Consider the following 25799-nt stretch of genomic DNA (forward strand, 5'->3'; position numbering starts at 1 on the left):
TGTGCTGGAATGGCTATCGAGCGAATGAACCGCAGCCCTGAGACCAGGGGCTTCAAACCTGTGGACTTTCAATTGTTGGACTTCAAGAAATAAATTGGCTCCATTTGGCGGGATCTGCCATGGGGAGCTGGTATCCTCATGATGGGCTGAGTGGCCTCCATTTGTGCTGCGCGACTACAAGAGCTCTCTGTCAACCAAACCAAATGCATGTCTTGCCATCACGTTAACAAAGAGACAGAAGACACCCTTCATTAAAGACTGCAAATTTATTCAATATTATAAGCGATGCATATGAAAAAATAACAAGGTGGCAGATAGGCACAAAGGTGTTATTAACGAACCAGAAGAGCACAGGACGGAGGAGCAGAAGTAGACCATTCGGCCCACCGGAGCTGCTTCGCCTTTCAATGAAATCATGGTTGGTTTGATATTATCCTCAACTCCACTTTACCACCTTAGCCCCATAACTCTCGCTTCCCCTGACTAACCGGATGATCTTAAATGTGTACGAATGTCCCATCTGTAAAATAACCTGAGAGCAATAACCTGATATTAGGCTAAGCTCATGGCGAGATGTTCAAAAACTCTTGTTCATCTTACTTGTGAAATGCCGTGTCATGATAAAGCTCTGCACGGTGGCAAGTGGTGGCTCGATTATCTCTAAGGGCCCAGATGCACAGGCTGGGGTTTGGTGCCTCCGTGGCACTGGGAGGAAAATCTGGAGTCCAAGATTAAGTACGGGAGAGAGAATATCTCCTTGGCAACAATCTAAAAGTTTGATGAAAATCCGATCAGACCCTTGCTGATTTAATGTATCTTACGCTCTTAAATTGCATGCATTAAAATACAATGTTTAAAATAACTCCCAGAGTAAAACAACCAAAAGGAACATGTGAGGTGCCATTACCTAGATTGCCCTGTAAAGGGGCTGCCATTGTCACTATGGGCTGAGTGGCTGCTTTCTCCGGAATAGGATTCTACTATTCTAAGCAAAGAATATAAAAATCGAAGTTCTATACGTCCTAAAATTGAAAATGCTGTTTTCAAAAATGTCTCCGACACTAATGCAGGCAGACACCATGTCAATGCTAGCTCCACGCTGTTGCTGAAATGCATAATTGAAATGTTTATGTAGCATAAGCAGTAGAATTCACGCAGAACCACGAATTTCAAATCAAAATAACAGTGGAAAAAAGTGACCGAAAAGAGGATCTTTTAAAGTTAAGTCGCCATTTAAAACAAGCGAGATTGAATTGCTTGAAGCGGAACTTCTGATCAGGAAGCCTCTGGATTTTGATACCCCAGTCAATGAGTTCACACCTGAATCCATTTCATCGTCCAATGCAGTTCTGTTTGGAATGGAAGGAGCAACAGTAGTAGCACATCAAAGAGTCAGCAAGCAAAGAACACCTTGTATCTTTAGGGTCTCCATTAACATTCTCCAATAATATTCTCAGAAGCCACTGCAATTGCACAAGAACCCCGACAGTGCAGAAGGATGCGATTTGGCCCATAGAGTCTGCACCGACTCTCCGAAAGAGCCACGCAGCTCAAGACCACGGGATGGGCGGAAAAAGTTAGGCTAGTCAGTGACACCCATAATTAAACAAAAATCTGGAGAGGTTTAAGAAGTCAAGGCTGCGATTGGGAGCGGGGGTTGGCGGGCGGGGGCGGGGGGGGGGGGGGGGCGGGGGGGGGGGGGGGGCGGCGGCGGGCGGGGGGGGGGGCGGTGGTGCGGTGGCAAGGGAGGGATGAAAAGCGATGAGGATGGGGCACTGGAGTAAGAGTTCGTTTGTCTAAATGCATCCAAGTTAATGCTCACTCCACGGGTTAGTTTCAGCGTCTGCCTTAACAGTGGCCTCGCGAGATCCCGTCAATGGTCATTGTTCATCACAGTTTGTCTTTCTTGGCACGCATTCAGGTGACCGACCTTACCTCAAAATAGCCACACCCTGGCCGTCATCATGACATTGAAGACAATGCTCTTGAAAAACAAAATTCTTAGCCCCATCACCGTCAAAGACAAAAAGTTCACCCTCAGTCGATCTGCCAAAATAAGAGAAACAAATGATAGATCTGGTTTAATGGATATATGATTTGGTATTGAAAAACAACTGTATACCTCTAATGTGATATTTTTTCCATTATCTAACAGCTTGACTTTCGTCCGTCTGTCCATCCCTGTCCGTCCGTCTGTCCATCTCTGTCAGTCCGTCCGTCCGACCGTCTGCCTGCCTGTCTATCTATCTTCATCTCTCTTTCACTCTGAGTTTCTCTCTCTCTCCCCGCCTCTCCTCCTCTCTCGCTATCCCGCTCGATTGATATATCTCTCTCCCTCACTCTGTGTGACAATCTATCTTTTTCCCCATCTCACTATATGTTTATCATTCAATCTCCGGGTCTGTATCCGTGCCTATTTGTCCACTTATCAATCCGTCTATTTGCAAGTATTTTACTTTGATAAATGTTGAATAAAGCACATACCGTTTTCCGTGTCACTTGATTCTGTCAAGGAATCACTTCGACCTGTAGGGCATTTAGGTTTATCTGGAAGGGCAAAAATGACATTTGACTTATTAAGTGAGCAAGTGACATTACTGTAACCATGTTTGTTCTCAATATCACTTTGAATAATGTTGTTGTCATAACCAAAAGCCACGAAGAAAGTAAGAATCAAACAGCACGATTGGACTTGTTCACTTGATTATTCACAACGGAGAAACATTGGTAGCTCTGCCATTTAGTTCGTCCCAATTCTGAGTTCAAAGAGAGCAGGATAGATTCCCCATCAGGGATTAAAACCCAGGATCCAGAGCCGTTCCATCAGTGCAGTATTTCACTGTCTTCCGAAAACGTCGTGAAACCGAGGCCTGATTTCAGCTCTGCAGTGGATTAAATGATATCAGGGCATTTCTCCAGAGGAACGGGATTCTCCAGTACCCTGGTTAGTATTTAATACGTTCCTAAATTCGGTGATGTACCAGCAGTTACGGGTCCTGCACACTGCCCTGAATTATAATAGTTAGCTCTTATTATTTTTATTCATTTACGGAATGTGGACATCACTGGCAGGTCAGCATTTATTGCCAATCCCTAATTGCCCCCTTCAGAAGATGGTTGTGAGTCTCCTGCTTGAACCTCTGCAGTCTGTCAGGGGTACGTACACACACAGTGCTGTTAGGGAAGAAGTTCCACCATTTTGACTCTGCGACAGTGAAGGAACTGCCGAAACATTTCCAAGTCAGGATGCTGAGTGACATGGAGGGTAACGTCCAGATGATGGTGTTCCCAGGTATCTGCTGCCCTTGTCCTCCGAGATGATAACGGTCGTGAGTTTGGAAGATTCAGCGGAAGGAGACTTGGAGAGTTACTGCTGTGTATCTTGTGGATGGCACACACTGCTGCCATTGTGCTTCGGTGGTGGAAGAAGTGGATGTTTGTGAATAGAGTACTTAATGCTTGAGCCGCACAGTGGCACAGTGGTTAGTACTGCTGCACCGCCACCCCCCCCCCCCAACGCCCCGCCACTCCCCTCCGCCCCCCCCCCCCCCCGCCACTCCCCCCCGCCCACAGTGTCAGGGACCTGTGTTCGATTCCCGGCTTGGGTGACTGTCTGTGCAGAGTCTGCACGTTTTCCTCGTGTCAGCGTGGGTTTGATCTGGGCGCTCCGGTTTCCTCCCACAGTCCGAAAGACGTGCTGATTAGATGCATTGGCCATGCTAAATTCTCCCTCAGTGTACCCGAACAGGCACAGAGTGTGGCGACTATGGGATTGTCACAATAAATTCATTGCAGTTTTAATGTAAGCCTACTTGTGACACTCATAAACACACTGTTAATCAAGCGGAGCTGCTTTGTCCTGGGTCGTGTCAAATGTCTGAGTGTTATTGGAGCTGCATTCATCGAGGCAAGTGGCGAATACACTACCACAGTCATGATTATGTCTTGTGGATGGGGCAGAGAATTTGGGGGATGAGGAGATACGTTACTCACCACAGGATTCCCAATCTCCGACATTCTCTTGCAGCTACAGCACTTATATGGATAGTCCAGTTCAGTTTCTGAGCAACGTTAACCCTCAGGATGTTGATAGTGGGGGTTGACCTGATAGAAGTCTACAGGATTATGAGAGGCATGGACAGAGTGGATAGTTAGAAGCTTTTTCCCAGGGTGGAAGAGTCAATTACTCGGGGGCATAGATTTAAGGTGCGAGGGGCAAGGTTTAAAGGAGACGTACGAGGCAGAGTTTTTACACAGAAGGTGGTGGGTGTCTGGAACTCGTTGCCGGGGGAGGTAGTGGAAGGAGATATGATAGTGAGTTTTAAGGGACATCTGGACAAATACATGAATAAGATGGGAATAGAGCGATATGGTCCCCGGAAGGGAAAGGGGTTTTAGTTAAGTCGGGCAGCATCGTCGGTGCAGGCTTGGAGGGCCGAAGGGCCTGTTCCTGTGCTGTAATTTTCTTTGTTCTTTGTTTCAGTCATGGTAATGCCATTAAATGTCAAGAGCCGGTTGTTAGCTTCTTTCCTGTTGGAGTTGGTCATTGCCTGGAACATGTGTGGCGCAAATGTTACTTGCAGCTTGTCAGTCAAAGCCTAGGTATTGTCCAGCTATTGCTGCATTTGTAATGCACTACTTCAAGATCTGAGGTGTCATGAATGGTGCTGAAAATTGTTCAGTCATCAGCGAACATCCCAACTTCTGACCTTATAATGGATTGAAGGTGATTGATGAAGCAACTGAAGCTGGTTAGGCCTGAGACACTGAGGAACTCCTGCAGTGAAGTCCCCAGACTAGGATAATTGACCGTCAATCATTAGTCAGCTAATCTTTCAAAAAGACTACACTTTGAGTGACGATGACACCGAGAGTCCTTAGGTCGTTAAGAGGATGGATAATATTTAGTGCAAGTTCTTCCTGTCATAAAACATTCTGAGAGGAGGCAGTGGCGCAGTGGCATTGTCACTGGACTGGTAATCCAACGACCCAGAATGCTGACCTGGGGATGGCAGCTGCGAAATTTGAACATTTTTTTAAAAATTGGAATTAAAAGTTTCATGATGACCCTGAAACCATTGTCGATTATCATTAAAACTCATCTGGTTCACTAACTTCCTTCAGCGAACGAAATCTGCCGTCCTTACATGGTCTGGCCGGCAAGTGACTCTTAAATGTCTTCTGCTGAAGGGCAATTTAGGATGGGCAATAAATGTTGGCCAAGCCAACGACACCCACATCACGTGAACGAAAATAAAATAAACTTACCAATTTCAACTGTGGGCGGGATGTTTACTGAGTAATTTCGATTATCGTGAAATGCCTTGCACGTGATGTTTGGCGATTTCTCGGATTGGCGGAAAGAGAGAAAACCCGAGCTCCTGTAATTCCCGCTCTCCAATAGGACACTGGATCTTGTCACATTGACCTCCTGGCCCGATCCCGTGTACAGGGAGAGCATGATTGCGTTGGGCGAGAAGTCCGAGGCCAAGCATACTGCAGCTGTGTCGATGCCGGTGGCTCCCCGTGGCACTGGCGGGTAAAAGACGCTCAATTTAGGCTCCACCGGGCCTTTCGCCTCTGAAAATTTAATAAATAAAAGGAAATGATCAGAATCCAACAGAGGGAACTCCTCCAACCTGCTGAGCCATTCGATTAGACCCGCATTTTTTCTATCTCTTAACCCTATGTGAGTTTCTCCATGAATTTACCGAATGCTGAGACTGGATAATTAGGGCGTTTTCGCTTGGCACAGAGAAGGCTGAGGAGTGACGCCTCTCTTTCTCTCTCCCTCTCTCTTTCTCTCACACACACACACACACACACACATTCACACACTCACATGCACACGCACACATGCCCAGGCATATAAGCAGATAGACGGACATGCATAGACACATATGCACACAAACGCACACACACATACACACACACGCGCGCGCACACATATACATACACACACACACACACGGGTGAACATAGAAACATAGATCAGTACAGCACAGAACAGGCCCTTCGGCCCGCGATGTTGTGCCGAGCTTTATCTGAAACCAAGATCAAGCTATCCCACTCCCTATCATCCTGGTGTGCTCCATGTGCCTATCCAATAACCGCTTAAATGTTCCTAAAGTGTCTGACTCCAGGATCACTGCAGGCAGACCATTCCACACCCCAACCACTCTCTGCGTAAAGAACCTACCTCTGATATCCTTCCTATATCTCCCACCACGAACCCTATAGTTATGCCCCCTTGTAATAGCTCCATCCACCCGAGGAAATAGTCTTTGAACGTTCACTCTATCAATCCCCTTCATCATTTTATAAACCTCTATTAAGTCTCCCCTCAGCCTCCTCCGCTCCAGAGAGAACAGCCCTAGCTCCCTCAACCTTTCCTCATAAGACCTACCCTCCAAACCAGGTAGCGTCCTGGTAAATCTCCTCTGCACTCTTTCCAGCGCTTCCACATCCTTCTTATAGCGAGGTGACCAGAACTGCACACAATATTCCAAATGTGGTCTCACCAAGGTCCTGTACAGTTGCAGCATAACCCCACGGCTCTTAAACTCCACACACTATAAGCCTTCTTCACAGCTCTATCCACTTGAGTGGCAACCTTTAGAGATCTGTGGATATGGACCCCAAGATCTCTCTGTTCCTCCACAGTCTTCAGAACCGTACCTTTGACCCCGTAATCCACATTTAAATTAGTCCTACCAAAATGAATCACCTCACATTTATCAGGTGAGATCCTAAATGAATATTTCTCATCAGTCTTTACTGTTGAGAAAAGCATGGTTGTTAGGGAACTTGGGGAAATAAATAGTGATGTCTTAAGGAGTGTACATATAACAGAGAAAGAGGTGCTGGAAGTCTTAAAGCGCATTGAGGTAGATAAATCCCCGGGAACTGATGAAGTGTATCCCAGGATATTGTGGGAGGCTAGGGAGGAATTTGCGGGTTCCCGAGCAGAGATATTTAAATCATTGTTAGTCATAGGTGAGGTGCCTGAAGATTGGAGGGTGGCAAATGTTGTGCCTTTGTTTAAAAAGGGCTGCAGGGAAAAGCCTGGGAACTACAGGCCAGTGAGTCTCACATCTGTGGTGGGTAAGTTGTTGGAACGTATTTTGAGAGACAGGATCTACAGGCATTTAGAAATGCAAGGACTGATTAGGGACAGCCAGCATGGCTTTGTGAGTTTGAGTTTTTGAAAGGATAGCCAAGAAGGTAGTTGATGTTGTCGACATGGAATTTAGCAAGGTCTTTGTCAAGTTTCCACATGGTAGGTTGTTTGTAAGGTTAAATCTCACGGGATCCAGGGTGAGGAAGCCAAATGGATACAAAATTGACTTAATCACAGAAGCCAGAGGTTGGTTGTAGACGTTGTTTTTCAAACTGGAGGCCTGTGACCAGCGGAGTGCCTCAGGGATCAGTGTTGGGTCCAATGTTATTTGTCATCTATATTAATGATTTGGATGAAAATATAGGAGGCATGGTTGGTAAGTTTGCAGGTGACACCAAGATTTGTGGCATAGTGGACAGTGCGGAAGGTTATTTCGGATTGCAATGGGATCTCGATCAATTGGGCCAGTGGGCTGACGAGTGGCAGACAGAGTTTAATTTAGACAAATGCGAGATGAGGCATTTTGGTAGATTGAACCAGGGCAGGACTTACTCAGTTAATGGTAGGGCGTTGGGGAGACTTACAGAACAAAGAGATCTAGGGGTACACGTTCATAGCTCCTTGAAAGTGGAGTCACAGGTGGACAGAATGGTGAAGACGGCATTCAGCAGGCTTGGTTTCACTGGTCAGAACATTGAATATCGGAGTTGGGACGTCTTGTTGAAGTTGTACAAGACATTGTTAAGGCCACACTTTGAATACTGTGTACAGTTCTGATCACCCTATTATAGAAATGATATGATTAAACTAGAAAGAGTGCAGAAAAGATTTTCTGGGATGCTACTGGGACTTGATGGTTTGAGTTAGAAGGAGAGGCTGGATAGACTGGGACTTTTTTCTCTGGAGCGTAGAAGGCTGAGGGGTGATCTCATCGAGGTCTATAAAATAATGAGGGGCATAGATCAGTTAGATAGTCAAAGGTAGGGGAATCTGAAACTAGAGGGCATAGGTTTAAGGTGAGAGGGAGAGATACAAAAGTGTCCACAGGGGCATTTTTTTTCGCACAGAGGGTGGTGAGTGTCTGGAAGAAGCTGCCAGAGGTAGTAGTAGAGGCAGGTACAATTTTGTCTTTTAAAAAGCATTTAGACAGTTACATGGTACGATGGGTTTAGAGGGATTTGGGCCAAATGCAGGCATTTGGGGCTAGCTTCGGGCTTAAGAAAATGGCGCCATGAAAAAGTTGGGCCAAAGGGCCTGTTTCCAAGTTGTAAACCTCTATGATTCTATGACACTATGACACACACATGCATCTGGAAGCATGCATACCCCCCCCCCCGCCCCTCCACCCCCTCCCCTCCACACACACACACACACACTGAGACATTGAGAGACACACACACCCAGCACCACACACAAACACAGAGAGTCTGGATTTGGGGACCAAATAAAATATTTCCAATCTTGCTGATGAGCACAACTAATGGTGAGGAGGATGCAAGGAGGACTTGAAGGGAATTGGGACAGGCTGAGTCAATGGGCAAGAACATGGCAGATGGAATAAAACTGAATATGTGTGAAGTTATCCACTCTGGCGGAAAAAAAACATCAGAAAGGCAGAGTATTTCCTAAACAGTGCGAGATTGGACAGAGTTGTTGCCAGAGAGAGCTGGATGTCCTTGTTCATGGGTCAGTAAAAATTAGCATGTAGGCACAGCAAGACATGTGGAAGGCAAATGCTCCATATTTGTGCAATCAAATAGGAGCGCGAGAGCGCGAGTGAGCGTGTGTGTGTGTGTGTGTGTGTGTGTGTGTGTGTACCATGATCTGTTTGAAAGTTGGAGCATTATTTTTGGCCAAATGGCCTACTCCTGCTCTTATGTCCCTTTGAGACTGAAATACTTTTGCACGTCGCAGACACTCACACAGGCAAGCATGGACGTACGGGCACACAGGCGTACACACACAAACATACACACACACGCACAGATCGAGAGACAATCAGACTGAGAGACAGACATGCCCAGAAACAAACACAGAGACTGGAACACACCCAGAAACTTGATGTGGAGACCAAATAAAATAGTTCAAACCTTGCTGATGGCACAGACATAATGGAGAGGAGGATGCAATGGGGGCTTCAAGGAGATTTGGACAGGCTGAGTGAATGCGCAAAGACGTGGCAGATGGGATAAAAAGTAACTAAGTATGAAGTTATCCACTATGGTTGGGGGAAATAAAACAGAAATACAGAATATTACCTGCATGATGCGAGGTTGAAAAGAGTTGACTTCTCGAGAGACCTGTTCATGAAAAGCTAGCATTCAGGTACAGCAAACAATGAGGAAGGCAAATGCTACGCTTGTGTGTCACAAAATATTAATGTGAGTGTGCGTGTGTTTGTGTGTTTCTGTGTGTGCTTTTGTATGGGTGGGTGCGTGTGTGAATGTGTGTGAATGTGCCATGATCAGTTTGAATGTTCGATCAGTATTGATGGGCCAAATACCTGCTCCTATGTTGATTCGAGACTTGAATACATACACACGCCGCAGACAGTCACACAGGCAGGTATGGACATACAGGCGTACAAACAAACTCACGCACAAACACACACGCGCACACGCACGCACGCACAAATACACACACACAGATATATCTATACAGAATGATATGCAGTATAGTTGCATTTATTAAGACAATATGATAGAATGTGATAGAATGCTTAATATGCTAGTTTGCAAATGACACAATATGCAGCATTGTAAGCAGCATAGCTGGAAGCATCAAATTGCAAAGAAATATTAATATTTTGTGAATGGATAAAACTAATGGATGTTTTCATTGCAGGGAAATGTAAGTTAACGCACCTTAGAATTAAAAATCAATGAACCATGTTGGTTATAAATGTCCATATGCTAAGACTAAGGATTGATCAACAAATGTCTTTATTCAAAGTCTTTAGACAGGTGAAGAAGACAGAATACATAAACACTGAGAGACCGAAAATATATTCGGAGCTTAATATTCATGTTTGAATGTGAAGATCTGAGATCAGGATTGAAATAAAGAAGAGTCCGCAATCAGAACCGGCAACATTTTTGTTCTGGTTTTCATAAAATTAAAATTCAGCATTTAAAAATTCCTTGAACAGAGCAGGAGGAGAAGAAATTTTACTCTGTAAGCTGTATGTATGTTCAGAGTACCCGATTAACAGTGTAGATGATGTTTAACTCTAAAACGCTGGAATTTAGTTAAGGAGTGACTTAATCATTCCCAAACGGAGAGGGTTGATAAACAGGAACATTTGCTGCTGGTTGGGGAGTCCAAGATTTAAGCAAATTAGATTTTAGACGATGTTTAATGTTTAAGACTTTCAGGAGCGAAATCAGGAAATATTTTTCAACTTAATACCTCACTTTCCTCCATTAAGACATTTTCTAAATCCAATCCTTCTTTGACGAAATCTAATATTGTGTGCAGTTTTGGTCTCCTTTCGAAGAAAAAAATAAACTTGCAATAGAAAGAATGCAGAAAAAGTACACCAGACTGATTTTTAGGATGGCAGGATTGTCGTTTTCGGAGAGGCGACTGCATCTGTATTCACTTGGAGTTTAGAACATGAGAGGCGATGTCATTGAAATATACAGAATTCTAGCAGGGATGAGCAGACTGGATGCAGGGATGTTGTTTCCTTTGGCGGGGTGGGGTCCAGAAAAAGGGAGCAAAGTTTCAGTGTTCAGGGTTGGACATTTAACTCTGAGATGAGGAAAAGTTTTCTTGACTCAGAGGCTGGTAAAACTGTAATTCTCTACCACAGAAGTTTGTGGATGCGAAATCAGTGAATCTATTTTTAAAGGATATATATTTCTATACACTAAAGGTGTCACGAATTATGAGGAGAGGGCTCGTATGGTGTTGAGTTACAGGGTCAGCCACGGTCGTGTCGAATGGCAGAGCAGGGTCTAAGTGTCGAATGGCCTACTCGTGCTCCTATTTTCTACCTTTCTCGATATTATATATGTCCATGAAGCAAAGTGCTGGGTGGGAGCGCTGAATATTAATTCTTTCATAAAGCTCACAAGACGAAATTAATCACAGTGATATCTGACTCTGTAACAAGCTTTTGATTGAAACTATCACTAAACATTCTTCATGCAACATTATGGGATGGTTGAAGCGAAATGGCAATGACATTCGATTAGCCCCGGGCTAATTTCTCTGAAGAAATGGGTTCAATTCCCACCCCAGCACTCGGAGTAGTTTCAAATAAATTGATCTAAGTGTAGCCTCTAGTAAAAACTACGGGAACTATCGACGATTGCCGTAAAAAAGCATTGCCGTTCAATGGTTGGCATCTTATCTTTGCAGGAAAAAGCTTTGAATAAGATCTCGGACAAAGGGCTAATTCAGAGTTCATGCTTTTTGGGGTAATATATTCGCATGGATAGAGGATTGGCCAATCGATAGGATACAGAGAGTTGGGATAAGAGGAGCATTTTCAGGATGACAATCTGTTACAAGTGGAGTGCCTCAGCGATCAATGCTCGGGCCACAATTATTTACAATATACATAATGACTTGGAGGAGGGAAGTGAATTTACTATTGCCAAGTTTGCGAATGAAAACAGGACTTCTGCCATGGGTTTTAAATGCCCATTTAGATCAACAATGTCCTTTGGAGAAGGAAATATGTCGTCCAGTGGTTTGGATCCAAGAAGCAATGTCGTGGAATCTGAAATTGCCCAGAGGGCAATTCGGATTTGATTTGATTTGATTTGATTTAATGCCCACATCCAAGAAGTAAAACTAAAATTGTGATTTTTTTAGTCCAATATGACATTACTAAGGACTGGAGCTACAAAGACTGGACACTGCAATTTTTGGACGAGCTGAGCTGGATATTCCGCTGCGCAAATTCATTATACCAGTGCAATGTCCCCAATTGCCTTCCCACATGATGCTGGCTCCCTGTCTATCACACAGCAGATAATGACATTAAGTAAGCTTATCCTTACTGGTCACATATTTCACTGCTGAGTGTGGGTGTCTCACTGTAGTGATTAGTAAATATGCAGGAATAATTTCCAAGGCAGAAACTTCGCATTGCAGCAGCTGAATCATATTTACCTCACAGAGGAGAGAAGAAAGACATTTAATTTGCATTATTTCAGGAGCGTTGTATGCAAATTTCACTGAAAGTCAAGCCAAGGATGGACACATGTTTTTCGTATGAGGTTAAGTGTCACTGACTTGCAAAGATTACAGGACGATATGGGCGAGCTGGTCAGACAGGTAGAGCAGTGCCAAACGGAATTTAAACCTGAAAAGTGAGAGGTGATGCATTTTGCGAGGGGTAACAAGGCAAGGGAATACACAATGAACTGCAGGACGCGAGAACGTGCAGAGAACCAGAGGGACCTTGGCATGCAAGTCCAAAGATTATTTATGCCGTAGCATACAAGGCTGAAAAATGCGATTGGAATAGATAGGGTTATAATGGCTGGAGCAGGCACAATGGGCCGCAGGGCCTCTTCCTGTTCTGTAAAACTCAATGACGATGATTCTACTGTCCCTGAAGCAAGAGCGATGGGCTTAATGGTCTCCTCCATCGTTGTTGGAGTCTCATAATCTGCTGTTTGTAACTTCTAACACAGAGTTGTCAGAGGACATTTTAATTTTTCACTCCCCCCTACCCACTTCTCGCCTCCTGCCCCTCCCAATCAACTCAAGAGCTGCTATTACAGGATAAAGATTCTTTACAGGTGCATTAGAATCGGACATTACTTTCTTAAACTATAACCAGACACAAAATGCAGAGAATAGTTTCACTTACTGGGTTCTACAGTGAGTTCGGTTCCACTGCCAAAGGTAAGCTTTCTGGTTGCAGGGTTTGCACAGTGATTCCAGATGGTACAAAATCGACATAACCCACATGAATAGCAATGTAAGGATTGTTTTTCATGCTAAGGTTTTTGAGATTCGATTTGCTTCCACAGCTGGTTCATTATTACGTCCAGAAATAAATGCAAAATAATATCCGAGGAAGGATGTTCTGGCTAAAGAGGGAGTGCAGCGAAGGTTCACCGGACAGATTCTGGAGTTGCGGGACTGACATATGAGGGGAGATTGAGTAGGTTAGGATTTTATTGTCTGGGGTTCAGAAGAAGGGAGGCAGGAGGAGAAGATCTCATTAAAACCCATAATGCAGGATTCGACACGATAAATGCAGGATGGCGGCAGGGTCCAGAACCGGGGTTCATACTCAAAGAATATGGGACTGATATGAGGAGAATTTATTTTTCAACAACAAAATGAAAAGCCTGTGTAATTCACAATTACAAAGGTTTAAACAGAACAATGGTGCTTATTCGTCTCCCCTCTTTCTTTTTGATCAACTCTCTGGGTGGAATCTTCCTATCCCGTCCACAGTACACAAATCTGCTTCTCAGTTCAATACCATATTACTGAGGCGTGCAGTCCCAACTCCTGTCCCATGTACCTCTAATGACTGGGTAGGCTGAGCTAGATCAAAACTGACTCAAAACTGTGCAATCTCTTCGCCTGCATGCCACATATTATATTGGCACTCTGCCCAACTCGACTAGACTACTTACAACAGAAAACTAGATCACAGAGGAGATGTGGAGTGAAAGAATAGAAACACACTGACTTCACACTCACTTGGTACAACTGTCACCTGGGTGCCGTTGCCGAACGTTAGCTTATCGTAGCACAGTAACAATTGCTCAGACAGAAACCTTCTATTGAGATAACTGTTTCAGATTTCAGGCAGTTCACGGCAAAGACAAAGCTGGAACAGTCACTGATTCGCTGCAGGAAACAGATATTGCATATCTTCCCCCTCCCCACCATCACAGGCTAAATGGGCCGAATAGCCTCCTTCGATTATCTAAGATTCTATCAACGTGAAGAATTTCTGAGCCAAGGCAGCCACTGGTCAAATATAGCCACCCACGTCCTCCCCCTGCAAGAAGTATATTTTGCCTCTGAAACTTTGTTAGGTAACATAGGAACAAGGTTCTGCCTGCACTGCCAATCTCTGAAATGGCTTAACAGAAATTTGCAACATGGCTTTGCCAGTGACGCCTCAAAACCTGGCAGAAAAGAAATACAATTCAACGGATAGTCTTTAATTTGTTAGCTAAGCTTTCTCTCCTTACAGATGCTGCCTGATCTGCTGTGGTTTTTCCCAGCATTATCTGTTCTTATTGTCATAATCCTGTTATATTTCGAAGAGGTAAACAGACATGTTGAGTCTGAAAGATGCGTTTATGTTTACTTGAATCAACAGTTACTCGAGCTCATTTTCCAAAAGAGAGATATTTTTTGTCCATTCGTGGGACATGGGCACCGTTGGCTGGCCAGAGTTTATTATCCATTCCCAATTGCCCTTGAGTGTCAATCAAATTGCACATGTTGGCCAGATCTACTAAGAATGGCAGATTTCTTTCTCTAAAGGACATTACTCAACGAGATGGGTTTTTCCAACAGTGGTTTGCATCGTCAACAGTAGATTCTTAATTCCAGATTATTGAATTCAAATTCCACCATCTGCCGTGGAGGGATTTGAATGCAGGGTCCCCAGAACACTAGTTGATTTCCTGGATTAATAATCTAGCGATAACGCCACTAGGCTATCGTCTACCCCCAGTTTCACCACCTCACAATACTGCAAGGTCACCCAATGAAACTAATATGCCAGGTGCTTGGGAAATTATGTAAGGAGTCAGAGAAGGAGGGAACAAGGATAAAATCAAGAGGTGGAAAAGGGAATACGAAAAATGATATACAGAGAAACCAAGGACAAAATTCAAAAACGAGACAATTAATGTTAAAAAGACAAGCTGAAAGGCTCTGTGCCTTAATGCGCGGAGCATTGGCAATAGAGTGAATGAACTAATCTTGCAGATAGATATAAATGGGCATGCTATAATTGGAATTATGGAGACACGGCTGCAGGGTTCCCAAGAATGGGAACTGAATGTCCCAGGGTATTCAGTATTTAGGAAGGACAGGCATAAAGGAAAAGGTGGTGGAGCGGCACTGCTGGTTAAAGAGGAAATTAACAAACTGGTGAGAACCGATATTAGCTCTGATAATGTGGAGTCTATATGGGTAGAGTTGAGAGATACCAAGGGGCAGAAAACATCAGTGGGTGTCATATACAGACCGCGAAACTGCAGTGGTGATGTTGGAAATGGCATTAAACACGAAATTAGAAATACATGTGATCAAGGGTGATTTTAATCCGCACGTTGATTGAGTAAATCAAATTAGCCACAATGCTGTAGAGAAGGATTTCCTGGACCGGATACGGGATAGTTTCCCTGACCAATATGTGAAGGAACCAACGAGGGAGCAGGTCACCTTAGACTGGGTACTGTGTCGTGAGAAGGTAATAATTGCCAATCGAGCTGTGCAAGACCCCTTGGGGATGAGTGAACAAAACATGAGAGAATTTTTTATCAAGGTGGAGAGTGAAGTAGTTGACTCGGAGACTACTGTGCTGAATCTTAATCAAGGAGACTATGAAGATATGAGGCGTGATTTGGCCTTCATAGATTAGGGAGACTTACTTAAAGGGATGACAATGGATCTCATAGAGACTTATAAAATTCGAACAGGACAAGGCATAGTAGATGAAGAGAGGATATTCCCGATGGTGCGGGAGTCCAGAACCAGGGGTCTGAGGATTCCGGGTAGACCATTTAGGACGGAGGTGAGGAGACATTTCTTAACCCAAAGAGTGGTGAGCCTGTGAAATTTATTACCACAGGAAGTAGTTGTTGCCAAAAGATTGAATGTATTCAAGAAGCGGCTGGATATAGCACTTGAAGCGAATGGGATCAAAGGTTAATGGGGAGAAAGCAGGATTAGGCTATTGAGTGGATGATCAACCATGATCATAATAAATGGCAGATCATGCTTGAAAGGCCAAACGCCCCTTCCTGCTCCCATTTTCAATGTTCCTATGTTTCCTTCCCGAGAGGAAATTAATGAACCAGATGGGTTTTTCCGACAATCGACAATGGTTTTCCTGGTCACCAGTAGATTCTTAATTCCAGATTATTGAATTCAAATTCCACTATCTGCCATGACGGGATTCGAACCCAGGTCCCTCACATATTCGCTGAGTTTCGGAGTTAATAATTTTGCGGTAATACGAGCAGGACATCGCTTCCCTCCAGTTACATAACTTCACCAGGATGCAAGGTCACCCAGTGAGTCGCACATCCATGTCTGTCACATTGCTGAGGCCCAGAGATTGGTCTGCCACCTGCGGCATGTCTAACTAAGCATTGAGATCTGAGCTCGCTATCCATCTATCGAGGGTAATGACTAGGGAATGACAAGGGTAAGATTAGGGCCAGTCAAGGACAGTAATGGGAAGTTGTGCGTGGAGCCTGAAGAGATAGGAGAGGCGCTAAATGAATATTTTTCGTCAGTATTCACGCAGGAAAAAGACAATGTTGTCGAGGAGAATACTGAGATACAGGCTATTGGACTAGACGGGATTGAGGTTAATAAGGAGGAGGCGTTAGCAATTCTGGGCAGTGTGAAAATAGATAAGTCCCCTGGGCCGGATAGGATTTATCCCAGGATTCTCTGGGAGGCTAGGGAGGAGATTGCAGAGCCTTTGGCTTTGACCTTTATGTCGTCATTGACTACAGGAATAGTGCCAGAAGACTGGAGGATAGCAAATGTTGTCCCCTTGTTCAAGAATATAGAACATAGAACATTACAGTGCAGTACAGGCCCTTCGGCCCTCGATGTTGCGCCGACCAGTGGTACCAATCTAAAGCCCCTCTAATCTACACTATTCCAATATCATCCATATGTTTATCCACTAACCACTTGAACGCTCTCAACGTTGACGAGTCCACCACTGCTGCAGGCAGGGCATTCCACGCCCTTACTACTCTCTGAGTAAAGAACCTACCTCTAACATCTGTCCTATATCTCTCACCCCTCAATTTAAAGCTATGTCCCCTCGTGCTAGCCAAGACCATCCGAAGAAAAAGGCTCTCACTATCCACCCTATCTAATCCTCTGATCATCTTGCATGCCTCTATTAAGTCACCTCTTAACCTTCTTCTCTCTAACGAAAACAACCTCAAGCCCCTCAGCCTTTCCTCATACGATTTTCCCACCATACCAGGCAACATCCTGGTAAATCTCCTCTGCACCCTTTCCAACACTTCCACATCTTTCCTATAATATGGCGACCAGAACTGTACGCAATACTCCAAATGCGGCCGCACCAGAGTTTTGTACAGTTGCAGCATGAGCTCCTGGCTACGAAACTCAATCCCTCTACCAATAAAAGCTAACACACCATACGCCTTCTTAACAACCCTATCAACCTGGGTGCCAACTTTCAGGGATCTATGCACATGGACACCCAGATCCCTCTGTTCATCCACACTACCAAGTGTCTTACCATTAGCCCAGTACTCTGTATTCCTGTTACTCCTTCCAAAGTGAATCACCTCACACCTTTCCGCATTAAACTCCATTTGCCACCTCTCAGCCCAGCTCTGCAGCTTATCTATATCCCTCTGTCACCTGTCACTTCCCTCCGCACTGTCTACAACTCCACCGACTTTAGTGTCATCCGCAAATTTACTAATCCATCCTTCCACGCCCTCATCCAAGTCATTAATAAAAATGACAAACAGCAGTGGCCCCAAAACAGATCCTTGCGGTACACCACGAGTAACTGAACTCCAGGATGAATATTTCCCATCAACCACCACCCTCTGTTTTCTTACAGCTAGCCAATTCCTGATCCAAACCACTCAATCACCCTCAATCCCATGTGTCCGTATTTTCTGCAAAAGCTTACTACGGGGAACCTTATCAAACGCTTTGCTGAAATCCATATACACCACAACAAGAAGGGGAGTAGAGGCAACCCTGGTAATTATAGACCAGTGAGCCTTACTTCTGTTGTGGGCAAAGTTTTGGAAAGGATTATAAGAGATAGGATTTATAATAATCTAGAAAGGAATAATTTGATTAGGGATAGTCAACACGGTTTTATGAAGGGTAGGTCGTGCCTCACAAACCTTGCTGAGTTCTTTGAGAAGGTGACCAAAGAGGTGGATGAGGGTTAAGCAATTGATGTGGTGTATATGGATTTCAGTAAAGCGTTTGATAAGTTTCCCCACGGTAAGCTATTGCAGAAGATACGGAGGCATGGGATTGAGGGTGATTTAGCAGTTTGGATCAGGAATTGGCGAGTTGTAAGAAGACAGAGGGTGGTCGTTGATGGGAAATGTTTATCCTGGAGTTCAGTTACTAGTGGTGTACCGCAAGGATCTGTTTTGGGGCCACTGCTGTTTGTCATTTTTATAAATGACCTGGATGAGGGCGAAGAAGGATGGGTTAGTAAATTTGCGGATGACACTAAAGTCAGTGGAGTTGTGGACAGTGCAGAAGGTTGTTGCAGGTTACAGAGGGACATAGATAAGCTGCAGTGCTGGGCTGAGAGGTGGCAAATGGAGGTCAATGCGGAAAAGTGTGAGGTGATTCACTTTGGAAGGAGTAACAGGAATACAGAGTACTGGGCTAATGGTAAATACTTGGTAGTGTGGATGAGCAGAGAAATCTCGGTGTGCATGTGCATAGATCCCTGAAAGTTGGCACCCAGGTTGATAGGGTTGTTAAGGAGGTGTACAGAGTGTTCGCTTTTATTGGTAGAGGGATTGAGTTTCGTAGCCAGGAGGTCATGTTGCAGCTGTACAAAACTCTGGTGCGTCCGCACTTGGAGTATTGCGTACAGTTCTGGTCGCCGCATTGTAGGAGGGATGTGGAAGCATTGGAAAGGGTGCAGAGGAGATTTACTAGGATGTTGCCTGGTATGGTGGGAAGGTCTTATGAGGAAAGGCTGAGGGACTTGAGGTTGTATTCGTTAGAGAGAAGAAGGTTAAGAGGTGACTTAATAGAGGCATACAAAATGATCAGAGGATTAGATAGGGTGGATAGTGAGAGCCTTTTTCCTCGGATGGTGATAGCTAGCACGAGGGCACATAGCTTTAAATTGAGGGGTGATAGATTTAGGACAGATGTCAGAGGTAGGTTCTTCACTCAGAGATTAGTGAGGGCATGGAATGCCCTGCCTGCAGCAGTAGTGGACTCGCCAACATTAAGGGCATTTAAATGGTCATTGGATAAACATATGGATGATTTTGGAATAGTGGAGGATAGATGGGCTTTAGATTGGTTTCACTGGTCGGCGCAACATCGAAGGCCGAAGGGCCTGTACTGCGATGTAATGTTCCATGTTCTATCTTTCTGAAGTTCATTTTACGGACAGAATGCCTTCACTTGTATTTCATGTAATACTTTGTATCGTTGCCCTGGTTGCTATTTGTCAGACACAATATAGCGAAAAAATAATCGACATGAAACAGAATGAGAGTAACTTCCAATCGTACTCACTTGGCACAACTGTCAACTGGGTGCCGCAGCTTCACAGTATAGTCATAATGTATAGTATAAAGGGCACAGACATAGACCTTCCATTGGAGTGAAGTTGCAGATGTCCTTTAGTAATGATGAAGCATACTCATTAATTCGGAGGCAGGGGAATATACAAAGTTCACATGAGGGTGAGCCCTTGAGAACCTTTAAGGAAAGGTCAATTACTTATGTTGCAACCAGATCCAAACTGACGTTTTCAAATGTCTTATTGGGTCGCAAAGTGAATTTGTTGCCTCTGCCAAAGACAAGTTACAAAGTTCTGGTGCCAGCACATCTGTACACAATGGGACAAAAAACTAAACCCAACCACATGAGCAGAAGAATGATTTATTTATATTATATGTCTCCTAAGTTTGAGTTTGAATTCAATTTCAGATTTTGCTGACTTCAATAGCCAGGGCAGGTTATATCCAGCGAAAAATATAAATGTCTCCCCCCTCACTTCCCACCCATTTGAACGTAATAGGTCAATAAATTATTTACTTGCATCGTGCAAAAAGGAACTTTGAGGGAAAGAATGGTCAGAAACTTAATGCACTTGCTAACTTCAAGTAGCCATTGGCCACCACACTCCCCACAATCTCTGTACAGAATGGAAATGTTTTGTAGGCAGGAATGGAATGATACACACAACACATGGACCAGTGCAGCAGGTTCAAGAAGGCAGCTCACCACTGCCTTCCACATTGAGGGACAGGCTATGTAAGTGCTGGCCTAGCCAGCAATGCCCATTTCCTACGCAACAAAAAAACTAGGTAACTTCAGTTACTCATACTCTAACCAGGTCCAAACTGAAAATTTAAAACCACTTATTGGATTGCGCAGTGAATTTGTTTCCTCTGCCAAAGATAAGATTCAAAGTTCTGGTGCTAGTACATGTGTACATAATGCGGCAAAAAGTACAAACACCTGAGCAGAAATATAAGATTCATTTATATTTTATTTATCCTGAGTTTGAGTTTTGAGTTCAATTTCAGATTCTGCTGACTTCAATAGCCAGGGCAGGTTATATCCTGAAATAAATATGTTCGCCCCATCCACCAATTTACATTTAATTCCCACTCCTTGCCTGTTAGCTCCATATGTCATATATTTCTATCCACTTTACAATCTCAGCAAATATGGTTCAGATTTTCTGTAAATGCTGGGTGAGACCATTGCACTTTGTGAGGATGCATGCGAGGTTCCACAGTGAGTTTTGTTCAAGTACCAAGGATCGGCCTTTCAGATGTGGGGATGATACAATCATAGAGTCAGAGATTCATAGAGGTTTACAGCATGGAAACAGGCCCTTCGGCCTAACTTGTCTATGAAGCCTTTTTTTAAACCCCTAAGCTAATCCCAATTGCCTGCATTTGGCCCATATTCCTCTGTACCCATCTTACCAATATAACTGTCTAAATGCTTTCTAAAAGACAAAATTGTACCCGCCTCTACTACTACCTCTGGCAGCTTGTTCCAGACATTCACCACCCTCTGCGTGAAAAAATTGCCGCTCTGGACACATTTGTATCTCGCCCCTCTCACCATAAACCTATGCCCTCTAGTTTTAGACGTCCCTACCTTTGGGGAAAGAAACTGACTATCGAGCTGATCTATACCCCTCATTATTTTATTAACCGCTAAAGATCACACCTCAATCTTCTACACTCCAGATAAAAAAGTCCCAGTCTATCCAGCCTCAAACCATCAAGTCCCGGTCGCATCCTAGTAAATCTTTTCTGCACTCTTTCTAGTTTAATAATATACTTTCTATAATCGGGTGACCAGAATTGTACACAGTATTCCAAATGTGGCCTTACCAATGTCTTGTACAACTTCAACAAAACGTCCCAACTCCTGTATTCAATGTTCTGGCCAATCATGGAAGATGCTACACAAATCCGTAACTCCCGTGCTGACAGTATTGCAAGAGGTTGTTTTTGACCTGCTTGACCTGGTGATTTGACCATAGATTGGGATTCAAATTGTAATGCCAGGTGATCTCCAAAGCAAAAATAGAACTATTCCTCTCCCTGAAATCCATCCCCATTTAACCCTTTTGCTTTATTTGCTGTACTCTATTTCAAAAAGTACAAGACATAGCTAGCAGTTTAACTTTCCTTCCATGCAGTTTCAATGAACTTCTGTATATTCCCTGGCCCTGTTAGTCCTCCCAAAATACATCAGCTTACACTTTTTAGAGTTAAATTTCAATTTTCCACTGCTCTGCCCATTTGACCAGTCCTTCAATATCGACCTGTAATGTAAGGCTTTCCTCCTCGCTATTTACCACACCACCAATTTGTGTATCATCTACGAATTTACTGATTATATCCTCTGGATCTCTATCGTTCTAATTAATTATCTAATGATACATAAATCCATCTAACAGCTTGTTTTTAATTTTAAGCGTTACTTTCCCTCTTTGTCACCATTCGCCAGACATGGATTCTGCAGAAATATCCATCGAAGGGTAAAGAGAAATCACCTGGCACTTATTTGGCACAACATTCAGTTGTTTCCCGTAGCCAAAGACGAGTTTATAAGTACCGTCATAGTAATGAGCACCGTGACTAGTTACCAGCAGAAAGCTACCAGTGCATCAGCTCATTCAGATTCCATCCAGTATACACAGCAAGGACACTGGCATATTCACTGATGTCAGTGGGAGCCTCAACAACTGCCATGATGTGCGAATGGTAAACCTTAAAAATTATCTATCGCCAAGAGATGAACAATACATCTGATAACATTCTACAAAGCTAAGCACATCCAAGGCCAAATTTAAAGCCAAGTTGCCTCTCCGCACCGAGTGGTGCATTTAGGCAGAATTCTTCTGCCTTCAGTGATAGCTATTGCTGCAACACGTCGCTCGGCTTTTGCGAAGGGTTTAGAGCTTGAGAGAGCCATACTACACATCAAGCGTGGCTGAGCAGGAGTCTCCCTCTCACTCCCAATCTTTGGCAGCGTTGCTTTCTCACCTTTCTTGTTCATCAAGTCCAAGGGTAGGGACTCGGACCCGGCGTTTCTAGCTCAGAGGTAGGGATTCTAGCCCATTGCACCACAAGACCTCCCCAAGTTATGAATGGCCATTATATTGCATCTCCTCCCTTTAAGCGTGTACTGATTTTTTTTAAAAACACGACTTGGTGATATGTTTGGAACTGTAAATATTGATTGTCATCCTAATGTAAGCAGATCATGATGGAAGATAGTTGAGGACTTACTGGGCTCCACAGTGAGTTTGGTCCCTTTGCCAAAGACAAGCTTCTCAGTTCGGTAGTAACAGCTACAACAAAATATCGACCCAGCCATATGAACACAGGGTTAGCTCACATTCAGTTTGTTTCGTGTCACTTATTTTAATTAGCTTCTCTCCTGAACCAAATATAACCGTTCCCTCCCTCTCCCTCACACTTAGCTCCCACTGTTTTTTTGACTATATCAGGGAACAATATTTGGATAATGAATTGACTGTGTTTCACAATTTCCATCTTCACCGGTACTTCTCCCTGAACACCCAGGAGACACAAATCCTGGGAAAAAAGTTTGACATCAACACATACGAACATGCAAAGTGGGAGTCGGAGTAAGGCACTGGCCACTCCAGCCTAACCGCTATTCAGTAAGATCATGACTGATCTGATTGTAACCTCACCCCCACATTCCTGCCTACTCCCGATCACCGTTTATCCCTTGTTAATCAAGAATCTATCTAGCTGTGTTTAAAATAATCAAAGGCCCTGTTCCCCTTGATGTTTGAAGAAGAGAGATGACGAGACTCACTACTCTTTAAGAGAGAAAAAAGTCTCCTCATATCTGTTTTTAAAGGAGTGACCCTTTAATTTGAACTATAACACCTGGTTCAAAACATCAACCTGTTGTTGATAATCGTTGACCAACATTTCACTTTGAAGCCTTATTTCAAGCATGCATTCGTGTCAGCAGTTTAACAAAGACCGGAGACCATAGGACGACGGGGCAGAAGGATGCCATTTGGCCCATCGGTCATTCAATGAGATCATGAATTAGCTGATGTGATAATTCTGAATACCTCTTTCCCGTTGTATCCTCGTAACCCTCGATTGCCCTGTGGGTTAAAAATCTGAACATTCAACCTGTACAGCTCTCTGCGGTAAATGATTCCACAGATTCACTGCTGGCTTGAAAGAAGAAAATCTTCATCATATAAATGGGCAACCTCATACTTTGGGATTATGACCTCTGGTCCTACAAGAGGTAATAACGTCTCAGCATCTAACCTTGCCATGTCCCCTGAGAATCCAATAAGTCTCAATAAGGTCACATCGCATGCTTCTAAACTCCACTAAGTAGAGGCCCAACATACTCAAACTCTCCGAAAAAACATATCCATACCTGGGATCAAAGTAGTGGCCTTCCCTGAACTGCCTCCAATGCCAGTATAGGTTTCCTAATGTAAGGGGACAGTGTTCCAGATGTGGTCTAAATCGTACCTTGTATAGTTTTAGCAAGATTATTAGTTTTAACAAAGACAAGCTTGAAAATGAAATATATGTAGATAATTACTCAAATCAGTGGGCATTTGACTCAACCTGCTAAATGGGCATTTTCTATCCTATTAGTAACCCAATTTCAGTTCGATGTCACATCACTGATGCCTAATGTTTCAACTGGTGTTGATGACACGGCTTAATGAACAGTGAGCTGACCTCGATACTCGGTGCCTAATAGCTTAATTGATTGGTGCAATGGCTTCTCCTTCATTCCAAGCACTGCCTTGGCTCTTTACCGGCCTTTCACCCGACACCATTCAGCAGAAATCTGTATCTAATGGGAGGAAATGAAGGTGGACTCGCACTTACTTGGCACAACCTGCAGTCGGGTGCCGCTGCCGAATATCAGTTTTTCATTATCAGCAATATACACACAGTGACTATTGCCCAAGCAGAAAGCTTCCACTGGGGCAGGCCACAGAGACTTCAGCTATTTCAAAACCCTGGGGAGTACATGCTCTTAGCATAATTTTATGACCGATCTGCCCTCAAAACAGGTGCGACCGATTAAATAGCAAATTAGAAAGAGACAATTCTGGATAAACTGTGTACGTCTGGCAGCACGTGTAGAGAGAGAAACAAAGCTAATAATCCTGCTATCCCGGAATCAGTCTGGCATTAGGAAATATTGTTTTCTTTTTTAAAAAAAAGTTGGATCACTATTCTTTGAAGTATTGTGGTATCAATAGTTGGTACATGTGAGATACTTAGTTGTGTGAGGAACTTCTTTATGTGCAAGTGGAAAAGGACACATTCCTTCATCATTGTATAATTCATCAGGTTCGTTTGTCACAATGGCAAATTTTCTCCCCACTTTTGCAATGAGGCCAAAAACTTCTGAGTGCAAAATGAATCTTCTCAAATTCATAGATCATAGAATCCCTACAGTGTAGAAGGAGGCCATTCGGCCCATCGAGTCTGCACCGACAACAATCCACCCCAGGACCTATTCCCACAAATTTACCCCACTAAACCCTCTAACCTACACATTCCCTGACACTAATGGGCAATTCAGCATGACCAATAAACATAGCCCGCACATCTTTGGACTGTGAGAGGAACCAGAGAATCTGGCGGAAACCCACGCAGACACGGGGAGAACGTGCAACCTCCACACAGACAGTAACCCAAGCCTGGATTCGAACCTGGATTGCTGGAGCTGTGAGGCAGCAGTGCTAACCACTGTGCCACCGTGCCACCCGTAATTGATGCCAATAGATTCTACTCACTTGGCTCCACGCTCAATTTGGTTCCACCACCGCATATTAATGGTCTGTAAGAAGCACGAGCGTACACTGCGATTACTCTCCATGTCAGAACCTAAAGACATGGAGCATGCATGCCAAAATTCAAAAAGGGCTTTAGTCATTGCTCAGGGCAGTTAAGCAGGTCTCGCTACAGAATACTATTTCCTGCAGTTTGTTTGGATCAAAAGTTAGTCAGAAACCTTTACAATCTTCCAAGTCATTCATCTCTTAATTTCCCAGGAAAATAAGTCAGAGCGTGACTGGCTGGGAGTTCTCAATGTACACATCCAAGCGAGGTAACACGTGCAGAGAATTCCCTGGCTCACTTTCGAACGGAATTTTCAAATCCATACAAAAATGCTGCTTTTGGGATTTCGTTCAGAATTGGAACTAAAGGAAATCTACACCATT

At 43.9% G+C, this 25799-nt stretch overlaps 1 protein-coding gene across 1 annotated transcript; it reads right to left on the reverse strand.

Annotated features, from left to right (window-relative positions):
* Positions 1-249: 249 nt before the first annotated feature.
* LOC144490528 (uncharacterized) lies at positions 250-25461 on the reverse strand (the record flags this gene model as incomplete). The annotated part of the gene is made up of 8 exons (XM_078208258.1): positions 250-1349; positions 1936-2046; positions 2485-2547; positions 5269-5580; positions 13799-13890; positions 19817-19898; positions 22834-22895; positions 25371-25461. Coding segments are annotated over 7 exons (812 nt in total), but the record flags the coding sequence as incomplete, so codon positions are not given.
* Positions 25462-25799: the final 338 nt, after the last annotated feature.

Source organism: Mustelus asterias, unplaced genomic scaffold, assembly GCF_964213995.1.
Source record: "Mustelus asterias unplaced genomic scaffold, sMusAst1.hap1.1 HAP1_SCAFFOLD_3398, whole genome shotgun sequence".
Taxonomy (NCBI): Eukaryota; Metazoa; Chordata; class Chondrichthyes; order Carcharhiniformes; family Triakidae; genus Mustelus; species Mustelus asterias.